The sequence below is a fragment of the Micromesistius poutassou genome (assembly GCF_964030765.1).
Source record: "Micromesistius poutassou genome assembly, chromosome: 11".
NCBI classification, from domain to species: domain Eukaryota; kingdom Metazoa; phylum Chordata; class Actinopteri; order Gadiformes; family Gadidae; genus Micromesistius; species Micromesistius poutassou.
In genome coordinates this window covers 831301-843261 of record NC_140281.1, presented here as the reverse complement: position 1 = coordinate 843261, position 11961 = coordinate 831301, and the positions used below count along the sequence as shown (strand labels likewise).

At 46.3% G+C, this 11961-nt stretch overlaps 2 protein-coding genes across 3 annotated transcripts; both read left to right on the top strand.

Moving 5' to 3' along the window:
- Nucleotides 1-1430: 1430 nt before the first annotated feature.
- cabp5a (calcium binding protein 5a) lies at nt 1431-5443 on the top strand (the record flags this gene model as incomplete). Its single annotated transcript, XM_084475662.1, has 6 exons — nt 1431-1478; nt 2452-2482; nt 3603-3746; nt 4039-4148; nt 4964-5111; nt 5415-5443. 6 exons carry the CDS (start codon nt 1431-1433, stop codon nt 5441-5443), a joined length of 510 nt encoding a protein of 169 aa, XP_084331788.1.
- Nucleotides 5444-8144: 2701 nt separating this feature from the next.
- Nucleotides 8145-11690, top strand: nif3l1 (NIF3 NGG1 interacting factor 3-like 1). Of its 2 annotated transcripts, none has more exons than XM_084474944.1 (7): nt 8145-8168; nt 8648-9236; nt 9405-9561; nt 9663-9786; nt 10133-10271; nt 10392-10475; nt 11344-11690. In XM_084474944.1, the coding sequence occupies exons 2-7, from the start codon at nt 8651-8653 to the stop codon at nt 11526-11528; spliced, it is 1275 nt and encodes a 424-aa protein (XP_084331070.1). In that variant the 5' UTR covers nt 8145-8168; nt 8648-8650; the 3' UTR covers nt 11529-11690. The 2 variants fall into 2 exon arrangements, with proteins under 2 accessions (XP_084331070.1, XP_084331069.1); XM_084474943.1 differs by having other exon boundaries at nt 8155-8284.
- The last annotated feature ends 271 nt before the right edge of the window (nt 11691-11961 follow it).

Here is an 11961-nt window from a genome sequence, read left to right as displayed (position 1 = left end):
AGAGCGAACAAGGGGTTCTTCTGGTCGTCTTTATGTTCCTGGAGAAAGACACATACTCACAACACGGTGAGTCTCTACACCTTTTATTGAATATCTGAGAATACAGCGTGACTAAGGGAGTCACAACAGAGTGAGAACTGTTTTGAGCGATCACGGACCACCTGTACTACGTATTTTCTAGAAAGATGGGCTGACCAAGGCACTCTTCTTAAAGTTAAAAAAGCTTTAATAAAAAGGCTGATTCATATTGGAATTCTTGAAAAGTTGCCTTGAGACTGCCTTGGTCAGCCCATCTTTCTAGAAACTATGTTTTTATATACCAAAGAGCACCTTCGCACTCACTGATTCACTTAATCAGAACAACGCCGCAGCCCTCCAACCTGTCTACCTTACTTACGTAAGGTACTTACTATTTATATTGCATACGGGACGGGACGTATTTATATCGACGCATCATTAAATAAAAGCTTGAAGATTCACATGTGTTAAAGAAACTGGGATAGCGTTAACAAATTATGTAGAATCTTAACTGGCATGTACAATGACAATGACATAAGTTATATAATAATTGATGTGATCTATTTAAATTGTAATTTGGTTATTTTGAGAATGACAGTGGATTCAGAGACATGTTATGAATGAGAAGGGAGAGGTTAGGGGGCCTCTTGCTGCGGGGGGCTGTGGACGCTGGAGCTGGGCCTACCGCTCAGCCAAACACCACTGGAATATACTGACCCACATATTATTATATGGTTTTATAGTTAGGGTTAGAAGACAACTCACTTCTCCTTGTTCCTACTGTCTCCTCCTGTCTCCTCCTGTCTCCTACTGTCTCCTCCTGTCTCCTCCTGTCTCCTCCCGTCTCCTCCCGTCTCCTCCCGTCTCCTCCTGTCTCCTCCTGTCTCCTACCGTCTCCTCCTGTCTCCTCCTGTCTCCTCCTGTCTCCTCCCGTCTCCTCCCGTCTCCTCCCGTCTCCTCCCGTCTCCTCCTGTCTCCTCCCGTCTCCTCCTGTCTCCTCCTGTCTCCTCCTGTCTCCTCCTCCTGTCTCCTCCCGTCTCCTCCTGTCTCCTCCTGTCTCCTACCGTCTCCTCCTGTCTCCTCCTGTCTCCTCCCGTCTCCTCCTGTCTCCTCCTGTCTCCTACCGTCTCCTCCTGTCTCCTCCTGTCTCCTCCTCCTGTCTCCTCCCGTCTCCTCCTCCTGTCTCCTACCGTCTCCTGCTGTCTCCTCCTGTCTCCTCCTCCTGTCTCCTCCCGTCTCCTCCTCCTGTCTCCTCCTGTCTCCTCCTGTCTCCTCCTGTCTCCTACCGTCTCCTCCTGTCTCCTACTGTCTCCTCCTGTCTCCTCCCGTCTCCTCCTCCTGTCTCCTCCTGTCTCCTCCCGTCTCCTCCCGTCTCCTCCTGTCTCCTGCTGTCTCCTCCTGTCTCCTCAGAGATGAGCTTAGGCGCAGCTTGCATCTTCCTGCGTGGAGGAAAGAATACTGTGAGTACAGCTGTACCATTGGTGTGTGTGTTTTTCTGCTCTATGTGTGTGTGTATGTGCTTTTATGCTCTGCTTGTGTATATGTGTGAGTGTATGTGTGTGTGTGTGTGTGTGTGTGTGTGTGTGTGTGTGTGTGTGTGGCTGCTATATGTGTGTGTGTGTGTGTGTGTGTTTGTTTGTTTGTCTGTGTTTGTGTTATGGGATTGTATTCCTTTAAAAAGCAGGACAGCTTGTGTGTGTGTGCATGCGTGCGTGCGTGTGTGTGTGTGTGTCTGTGTTTGTGTTATGGGATTGTATTCCTTTAAAAAGCAGGACAGCGTGTGTGTGTGTGTGTGCGTGTGTGCGTGCGTGTGTGCGTGCGTGCGTGCGTGTGTGCGTGTGTGTGTGCGGTGGCATGCAGCCGCCAGTGTCAGATGTTAAAACTCTTAATCCCTCCATACTAATGGATTCATCAAGGACAGACATGTTGAATTAGAGCGAGGAAGACCATGTTTTATCCCATGTCCGTCCACACTGTTGAAATGTAGAAACACAGTCCACACTAGTGTTGCCAGCCGCGACATTAAACATCAAATCTAAACCTAACCCGCTTTAGTATACATGCCATCTCACTGCACATGCCCAGTCCACTTTAGCCGTCCTCAATGACTGGATCACATCTCAATCATACAACAGCGTTTTCAAAACTCTTTGTTTTCCCCCGAGTGACACAATACACAACCAGCGTGTTCCAGTTCATGTGTTCCAGTGTCTTTGAATGTCTGTGGTGTTTGTGGACAGCGGTGCCAATCAGTGTGGGCAGTAGTGCACATCAGTGTGTAGGCAGTAGCGCAGCAGTGTGTGTGCGTTTGATTAACAGTGAACTGCAGACACAGGACAGCGTGTCACATCCTGTTTACGAGAGGATGAAGCGTGTGTTGCTGACGTTGTGCGTTACTTACACAGTGTGTGTTACTCCTCTTCTCTGCTACAGGAGAGAGAGCTGGCTGAAGACGAGATTGAAGGTACATATATATATATATATAATTATCCTTGTATTATTTATGTATGATTGCCTTCATATTTGTATGTATTTTTAAGATTTAGTTGGATAGATCAGCCTACCAGTGGACTGTACCAACTCGTAGGCTGATCTACCCATCATACATCTGGGTGGACACTCCCACATTAGTGTGTAATGGAAAAAAACAATCTCACCTGGAGGTGAAGTCTGGGCCTTTTAAGGCTGTAGATGGCGGGGAACCAAGGCTCTCAATTGGCTTTTTGAGTAATTGCATGTGATTTACAAACAAGGCTGAAAATAGGTTTAATAATCAAAATGTCATTTTACACAAAAACTTTCTGGGATACAAAGCCTGATTTCCAAGAATTGTCCATGGACGTTAATCTATTCACCATGATACCTAAATCTCCATTCAGCAAAGGTTATGAAATGTCAAATACGTATTATTACAAAGTATGATAATTCTCTCCAGCCTAAATGGCCCTGTCTATTTGAACTGAATGCCTATCTGCCCTCAAAAGGTTGAATGATAATGATATGAACTCTTCTTGTAGCCTGGTCCTACCAGAATCTCGTACTTCATTTCATTTGCACAGAGAGTCTGGCCTTTCTCCATTGACAAACGTTAAAGGCGTGGTGTCTCACTTGAAGGCGGGTGTCTGTTGGAGTTTAAAATTATTAGATCTGCCCCAGTGCCACTCTGGATCTGCCATAACCAATCGCTAACGTTTAGTCTTCTGACTACAACTCAAACTAGCGCACGACCTCAACATCAATGTTCTCAGCCACTCCCTCTGTTTGCTGATTGGACGGCCAAAAAATTGGCTGCAGAAAACCTGCAAATATATACCGCAAACCCAGACGTAGTACTGAAGGGAAATTAAAATTGAGCGGAAGTACGGAGGCGGGCGGAGCCAGGCTACTCTTCTTGGGCTCTTCTCAGAAAAATGTAAAGTTACATTTTGTATGTCTCTGCCCAACTGAGTTTTCCGACCCTGTTGAATGGGTGAATGAGCTGTGTGTGTGTGTGTGTGTGTGTGTGTGTGTGTGTGTGTGTGTGTGTGTGTGTGTGTGTGTGTGTGTGTGTGTGTGTGTGTGTGTGTGTGTGTCTCTATCTGCAGAGCTCCGGGAGGCCTTTAATGAGTTTGACAAGGACAAGGATGGTCTGATCAGCTGTAAGGACCTGGGCAACCTGATGAGGACCATGGGCTACATGCCCACCGAGATGGAACTCATAGAACTCAGCCAGAACATCAACATGAACTGTGAGTCCTCCTCCACCACTTCCACCACCACCACCACCACCACCACCACCTCTACCAACACCCGCCACCACCACCACCACCACCACTTCTACCACCACCACCACTAATTATAAAAATACAGTGATGCTGATGAGAAGAAAAATCTTCAATCTATCTATCGTCCATGAGCTGCACGATGTCATGCCCATGTGTTTCCATGCAATGATTTCACACAGTGAGGTCATGTGTTCCCAAGCGGTGTGGTGATGCGGTGATGTCATTGGTATTGATGCGTGATGTGGTGTGTTGCCAGTGGGGGGCCGGGTGGACTTTGAGGACTTTGTGGAGCTCATGGCCCCCAAGCTGCTGGAGGAGACGGCCGGGATGATCGGCATGAAGGAGTTGAAGGACGCCTTCAAAGAGGTCTGTTACACACAGACCGACACCACACATTACCAGTACCCCGCCTTATCAATACTCACCATGACCAGTACCACACATTACCAGTACCCCGCCTTATCAATACTCACCATGACCAGTACCACACATTACCAGTACCTTATCAATACTCACCATGACCAGTACCACACATTACCAGTACCTTATCGATACTCACCATGACCAGTACCACACATTACCAGTACCTTATCAATACTCACCATGACCAGTACCACACATTACCAGTACCCCACCTTATCAATACTCACCATGACCAGTACCACACATTACCAGTACCTTATCAATACTCACCATGACCAGTACCACACATTACCAGTACCTTATCAATACTCACCATGACCAGTACCACACATTACCAGTACCCCGCCTTATCAATACTCACCATGACCAGTACAACACATTACCAGTACCTTATCAATACTCACCATGACCAGTACCACACATTACCAGTACCTTATCAATACTCACCATGACCAGTACCACACATTACCAGTACCCCGCCTTATCATTACTCACCATTATCAATAGTATTGATAATGGTGAGTATTGATAACGTGGGGTATTGGTAATGTGATTCACATTACCAATACCCCACGTTATCAATACCCAACGTTATCAATACCAAATGTTATCAATACCCAACGTTATCAATACCAAATGTTATCAATACCCAACGTTATCAATACCCAACGTTATCGATACCCCACCTTATCAATACTCAAGATTATCAATACCCCATGTCATCGTCACTACCTGTTAACACTGGTGTCCTGGTGTAGTTCGACATGGACGGCGATGGGGAGATCACCACAGAGGAACTGCGCCAGGCGATGATCAAGTTGATGGGCGAGCACATGGCCCGCAGCGAGATCGACGCCATCGTCAAGGAAGCCGACGACAACGGAGACGGAACTGTGGACTTTGAAGGTCAGGTGACAACGGATTAGGAACTGTGCTCGAATGATCCCAGACGGGAAATTCTGTTTTAGTTTTTTGGAGAACTTGTGAACGTTGTTTGGACTCGGAAGAAGTTTTGGTTTTATTGTTCTCGATTTGTATTTATTTTTTATATTGTTCCTCTGTTCTGTACTTTTAGTGTGGAACCCGAATCTGCGGTCTGGGATGAATAAAGCACCATCTTATGTTATCTTGTCTTAACTTCCTGCTTGGATCAGGTACTTGTCTTGTTTTGGTGGTGAGTTTCTCTGACTCCTCTCCTCTCTTCTCCAGAGTTCGTCCAGATGATGTCACGCCAGTAGGACGCCAGAAGACCGAAGAACCCTCAATCATCTCAACTTCCTCTGAGCTGCTGATGAACCACGCGGTTCGCCAACGCTTGCCTATTGACACACGCTTCCTCGTTCACTCACGCACGCACGCACGCTCGCACGCACGCTCGCACACACACACACACACACACACACACACACACACACACACACACACACACACACACACACACACACACACACACACACACACACACTTCTCAGGAGAGTTATCACACCTCTTACTCATCTACCTGTATTTATTATTATCTTATTGTATACTCATTCCTTAATATTTTATTGGATACTAAGAATTGATTGTACATTAATCTATCTATTCATATTCAACCGTAAGGGAAGGTTTCAACTTTTGATCTCCTATAGCTATGCAATGCTTGCTTGCTATTGCTATGCAATTTTTTTTATGCAAAGGGAAAAATGTAAATGCTCTTGTTATGATTCATCATATGATTTGTACACTGTACATTGAAAAATGAAAGATTTGTTTTGTAGATGTCATTTATCTCAGTTGGGATGCATTTATTCCTGATTAAATTATTCAAATATAAACAACTGCATCACAACGTCATGTTCAACCCTATGACATCACACAACACCTCTGTAATTAACAGGTGGTTAAATCCTCTTTCTTCGTATGCATAATAAAAAAAGATATATATATATCTAGTCGTATGATATCACACGGCCTCATGCGTCATCACACAACCTCAGAAGATGACGTTTACAACCTCTGCTCTGGGACAGATGGACAGGCGTTGAAGAGCAGCCATCAGATTATATCACGTGGTTTCAGTAAGGTCCTCTCTGACCTCTAGATCCTTCCAACATTTAGGCTGTTTTAATCTATGAAAACAAACTCTTCTCCAAACAAACAAGTCTGGCCACACCAGCTGTGACCCAAAATGCATAGTAAATACAACCACCACTATGACCACGACTGCTGTCAACAAAGAGCACTTCTACAGACTACTACAAATAGAGAGATTTCATTCAGAACGTTGTCACATTACTTTATGAAGGACATTATAACTTAAGTTATATTTGTAGATTAAAGGACTTTATAACTTTGTTATATTAGTGAAGAACAGTACTTTATAACTTTGTTATATTAGTGAAAGACAGCATTTATAACTTTGCTATATTAGTAAGGACACTACGTTATAACTTTGTTATATTAGTTAAGGACACTACTTTATAATTCTATGTTATATTAGTGAATTAAAGGACTTTATAACTTTGTTATATTAGTGAAGGACTACCTGATAACTTTGTTATATTAGTGAAGGACAGGACTTTATAACTTTGTTATAATGGTGAAGGACAACAGTGCTCCATAACTTAATGTTTCATAATCTTTAATCCCAGTGGACTACAGATGGCCCCCAGCAGATGGACTCAGATTTCCAAAATAATCAAATCTCTGATGATGTTTATAGGTACAAAGTGTGACCAACACACACAGACACACAGACACAACACACACAGACACACACACAGACACACACACACACACACACACACACACACACACACACACACACACACACACACACACACACACACACACACACACACACACACACACACACACACACACACACACACACACACACACACACACACAGGGTTATATGACCAAACAGGCATCACTTCAAATTACACACGGGAGTCTGAAGGATCAATTAGAAGGGCGTTTGCTGAGTAACCAGAGTGACCATATAATACCCTATAATGCCTCACACATCTGTCTCTGCACAGGAACCCGTCCAGCTGTTTTATAAGCAAATTGCAATTATGTTTATTGTGCAAAGGTGTGTGTGTGTATGTGTGTGTGTGTGTGTGTGTGTGTGTGTGTGTGTGTGTGTGTGTGTGTGTGTGTGTGTGTGTGTCAGTGAGAGAGGGAGGGTGTGTGTGTGTGTGTGTGTGTGTGTGTGTGCTCCAGAGTAATTATGTAATATTTTGTTTGGCCTAAATTGGTCCTGATCCTTTGACATGAGTCCACTCCACATTAATCCAAATTAATCTGATTCACCTCAGTCTGTCTGTCTGTCTGTCCGTCTGAAAAATCTAAATTGATCTACGTATCCATTTATCATAGGTTTTTCACTTAGAAGCATATAACGTAGTTATTACAAATAACTGTAAACACATGTGTATGCTTATATATTGAATGATATAAAATAAATGTTTATAAAAATGTATGATAACATTTTTGGTTTTAAGAATATATTCTATAATTTCATATTTGTTTAATGTTCAGTAACGATAAATTACACATTTAAAGTGATAACCTGTTTTATATATTAGTAAGTAAGTTCCAACCGAGTAATATGACCGCTTTACAGGTGTTTCTAATGATCATGCTGGTTTGCAGGAAAAGTTGTATGTTGCCTGGCAACAGCCCAGTCCCAGTCCAGATGCGGAACTATTTGTGTGAGACAAATGTATATTTGAATAAATAAATCATAATCTGTTGTCTCTTACTTAAATACTGGGAGTGCTTTCATAATACAAAGAATCGAGGCTGTATTTCAATTCGCCGTATAATATTACCGTGCTGACATAAGTATGACCTATTGACCTAAGTCCCTCTCACGGGATATGGCTTAAATATGACAGCGTTGAAGTCGCAGTTACTTATTTTGTCCCCTACCGTTTGCCGTCGTCTCGAAATGGTTGCGCGCGCATCGTGAAGGTAGCCCGACAGCTGCACGTCTTCCAAAGCAAAACAGAAAATAGATTGATTGTCTTATTACTCATGCATGAATCAAGATATAATATCTACCTGTGACTATATAATCAGAGTACAAGGTATGCAAGTACGAAATTAGTGGATACATACTTATTAGGACGCGTACAGCTGTGTAACTTGTGTAACTTGCATATTGCATGGCTTTTAATTCCCAATATAACTGATCCTTTTATCGCCGATATAACGACATAATGTTTGCTTCTATGGACAAATAATGCGATTATTCTTGCACATCATTTTCATAATGGCAGTTCGCACTTTGACAGTTCGTGTGAACATTGGAAACTGCGCTCAGTGCGGTCAGATTTAGTGTTGAATTCATCTTAGCCTCTTCTGTCAGAACTTACTTTTGTTAGTCCTAATCTGTTAAAATGCTTTGTTTACGTCTCATGTGGTTGACACGCCGTCTGTTTGTTTGACAGGTTATGTACACGTGGTCCGGGCTGAGGACCACTTCTAGACACTTGGCGTCGCTGCAGTTCAGCAGAGCTCAGACCAGCACGGAGATTCTTTCACGCACCTGTCCCCCGTCCTCCTCCTCCTCCTCCTCCTCTCCCCCCTACTCCTGTTCCTCCCTCCTCCCTCCCTCCTCCATCCCCCGGCCTCTCTTCTCTCGCCTCCTCTCCACGCCCCCCTCCCCCCTCCCCTCCCCTCCCATGGAGCTAAAGAAGGTCCTGGAAGTGCTGGAGCAGTTCGCTCCCCTCTCATTGGCCGAGCCCTGGGACAACGTGGGCCTGCTGGTGGAACCCAGCCGGCCTCGGCCAATCGGCAGCGTCCTGCTGACCAACGACCTCACCGAGGCGGTGATGGACGAGGCCGAGGCCCTGAGCTGTGACCTCATCGTGTCCTATCACCCGCCGCTCTTCCAGCCTATCAAGCGGCTCGTCCAGAGGCACTGGAAGCAGCGGTTGGCCGCGCGCGCGCTGGAGGGCGGGATCGCCGTCTTCTCCCCCCACACGTCCTGGGACGCCGTCAGGGGCGGGGTCAACGACTGGCTGGTGGCCGGGCTGGGTGAGGAAGTCACACATGGGGTTCCCTCCCTGGGGGGGGGGTTAGCCGAGGTCACGTGACCCCAGCTGCATGTTTAATGAGGTTCAGTTCTGAGGACAATTCTCTCTCTCTCTCTCTCTCTCTCTCTCTCTCTCTCTCTCTCTCTCTCTCTCTCTCTCTCTCTCTCAGGTAGGGGCCAGGTGAGTGTGCTGAGCCAGGCCCTCTCTAGCGGCCCGTGCAGGTTCAAGCTGGAGTTCAAAGTGAGCAACGCAGTAGACCTTCAGCCAATCACAGAGCAGCTGACGAAAGAGGACAGCGGGACTACAATGACGCACTCTGTCAACAGGCGAGGGCCTAATGTTCGATCTAGTGGCTGTGTTTGTGGTCAATGGATTGCATCTTCTCCTATTGGCTGTGTCTGATCTGTTGCTTCTGTCTGGTCTCTAGCGGTGAGGCGGGAGGTTTGCTGGCTAGTGTGCTCTGTAGTGAGACAGTGCTGCCCTCTGCTGTCCAGACGCTGCTACAACACGGAGTCGCCAGCCAGGCACTCTGCATACTGAAGACTGAGCAGGTACAGACAGACAGACAGGCTGACAGACAGACAAACAGAAATACAGAGCAGCTCTGACCCAGAGCCCGGTGGGGGTGTGTCACTTGTCACTCATTGTGACAAGTGACAAAATTGACAATTTACTTTAATATTATTTTTAAATTGAAACCCACACAGTTCAGGAGTTGAGATCCACTGCACTAGAGGACACTATGGTTGTGTGTGTGTGTGTGTGTGTGTGTGTGTGTGTGTGTGTGTGTGTGTGTGTGTGTGTGTGTGTGTGTGTGTGTGTGTGTGTGTGTGTGTGTTTCTCCTTACTGTGACCTTCTCACCTTCTGATGAATGATGACCTTTGACCTCCCGCCAGCCCCCCCTCCCGGGTCACGGGCAGGGCCGACTCATCGTACTGGACCAGCCCGTAACCGTGGCGACGGCCGTGGAGAAGATGAAGTCTCACCTGGGCCTGAAGCATCTGAGACTCGCCCTGGGCTCCGGACACACACTGGGTGAGAAAGACAGACAGGCAGACAGGCTGACAGACAGTCAGACAGGCAGGCAGACAGACAGACAGCCGTGTACCATCAGATAGATTGTGTGTGTGTGTGTGTGTGTGTGTGTGTGTGTAGAGTCCACAGTGAGCCGTGCAGCAGGGTGTGCTGGTTCCGGGGCGTCCGTTCTGAAGGGCGTCCGCGCCGACCTCTATGTCACAGGTAGGAGGCGGGACTTCCTGTTCGCTATAACTATATATTAAAGGTCCCATGACACGCCACCAGGTGTGAGTGTGATTAGCCGTTAACGAGCCGTTTAGGAAATCTGTCTGTTGTGACATCACAGGTGGGCGTGTCCACCTAGATGTGTGACGGACAGATGAGCAACGTTTGCTACGGTCCACTGGGTAGGCAGCTGGTAGACTGATCTATCCAGCACACATCTAGGTGGACACTAGTGGTGGATTTCACGATTCGTTTGAATGAATCAGTTCGCCAAGAAGAGTCGTTCATCCGTTTGTTCGTTCGTTCGTTCGCATTTACGGTAGCGGTGAATCATGATTCTCAGTCACTGAGTCGGTCAGACTCGGCTCCTCCCTCGTTCTCATTCTCAAACGAATAGCGATCGTGCAATGGTGCAAACGGTCATCAATCAACACAACATTAACTAAGTTCCTTTTAGCTGAGGAGCGCTTCATGTTCGGAATCGGGATGTTGTTGCCCGTCTGGCTCTCGTGACGTCTCAGTCCTCGAGTCTTCACCGCTAAACACAGTCAGTGAACGAACGGCGACTCGCGAGTCAGCGACTAGTGGGCGGAGCTGGGAGTCGAGTCTCGGCGAACGAACGAGACGAACTGAAACGGGGAATCAGGTCGGTTCGTTCATGTTAAAGAGTCGTTCGTTCAAACTGATTCGTTCACGAACGAGCCATCACTAGTGGACACGCCCACCTGTGATGTCATAAAACGGCTTATTAACGGCTAATCACACTCACACCTGGTGGCATGTCATGGGACCTTTAACCCATTAGTTAACTTACCCGAGATATCTGAGGACCTAATAGAACACCTCTCCCCCCCCCCCCCCCCAGGGGAGATGTCCCACCATGAGGTCCTGGATGCGGTCGCCAGCGGCACCAGCGTCATCCTCAGTGACCATAGCAACAGCGAGCGTGGCTTCCTGGCCGTGGTCCGGGAGAGGCTGGGCGCGTGTCTGCCGGACTCCGTTACCGTGGTGATCTCCAAGGCGGACAGGGACCCCCTGGAGGTGGTCTGACCGGAGAGAAGGTTACCGTGGTGATGATGATGCGACCATGGCGATGAGGTTCTGCTGGTGGACATCAAGACCACAAGGGATACCTCAAGAATAACAACAACAACATCAACAACAATAGAATCCTACATGTACATGCTGTCAGATAATAAACGGTTGCTTATCCATGTTATGCTTCTTTATTGCGTAACTGTGCCATCCTGGAGATATGTATTATGAATGGTTTGCATCGATAAAAGATATAACCATATTTAATGGAGATTATTCAATATTTATTCATTTAAGGTTAACATTTTCTTTAATTATAATCAATCTGTGCGGTCACTCCAGAAAGAGCGGTCTTGATTGTCTGGAGAATGACAATTCTTTGATATTTCTACTACTACTAAGAGAGGCTGGTTTATACTCCTCCTTACTTTATTAATACCAGACGGGG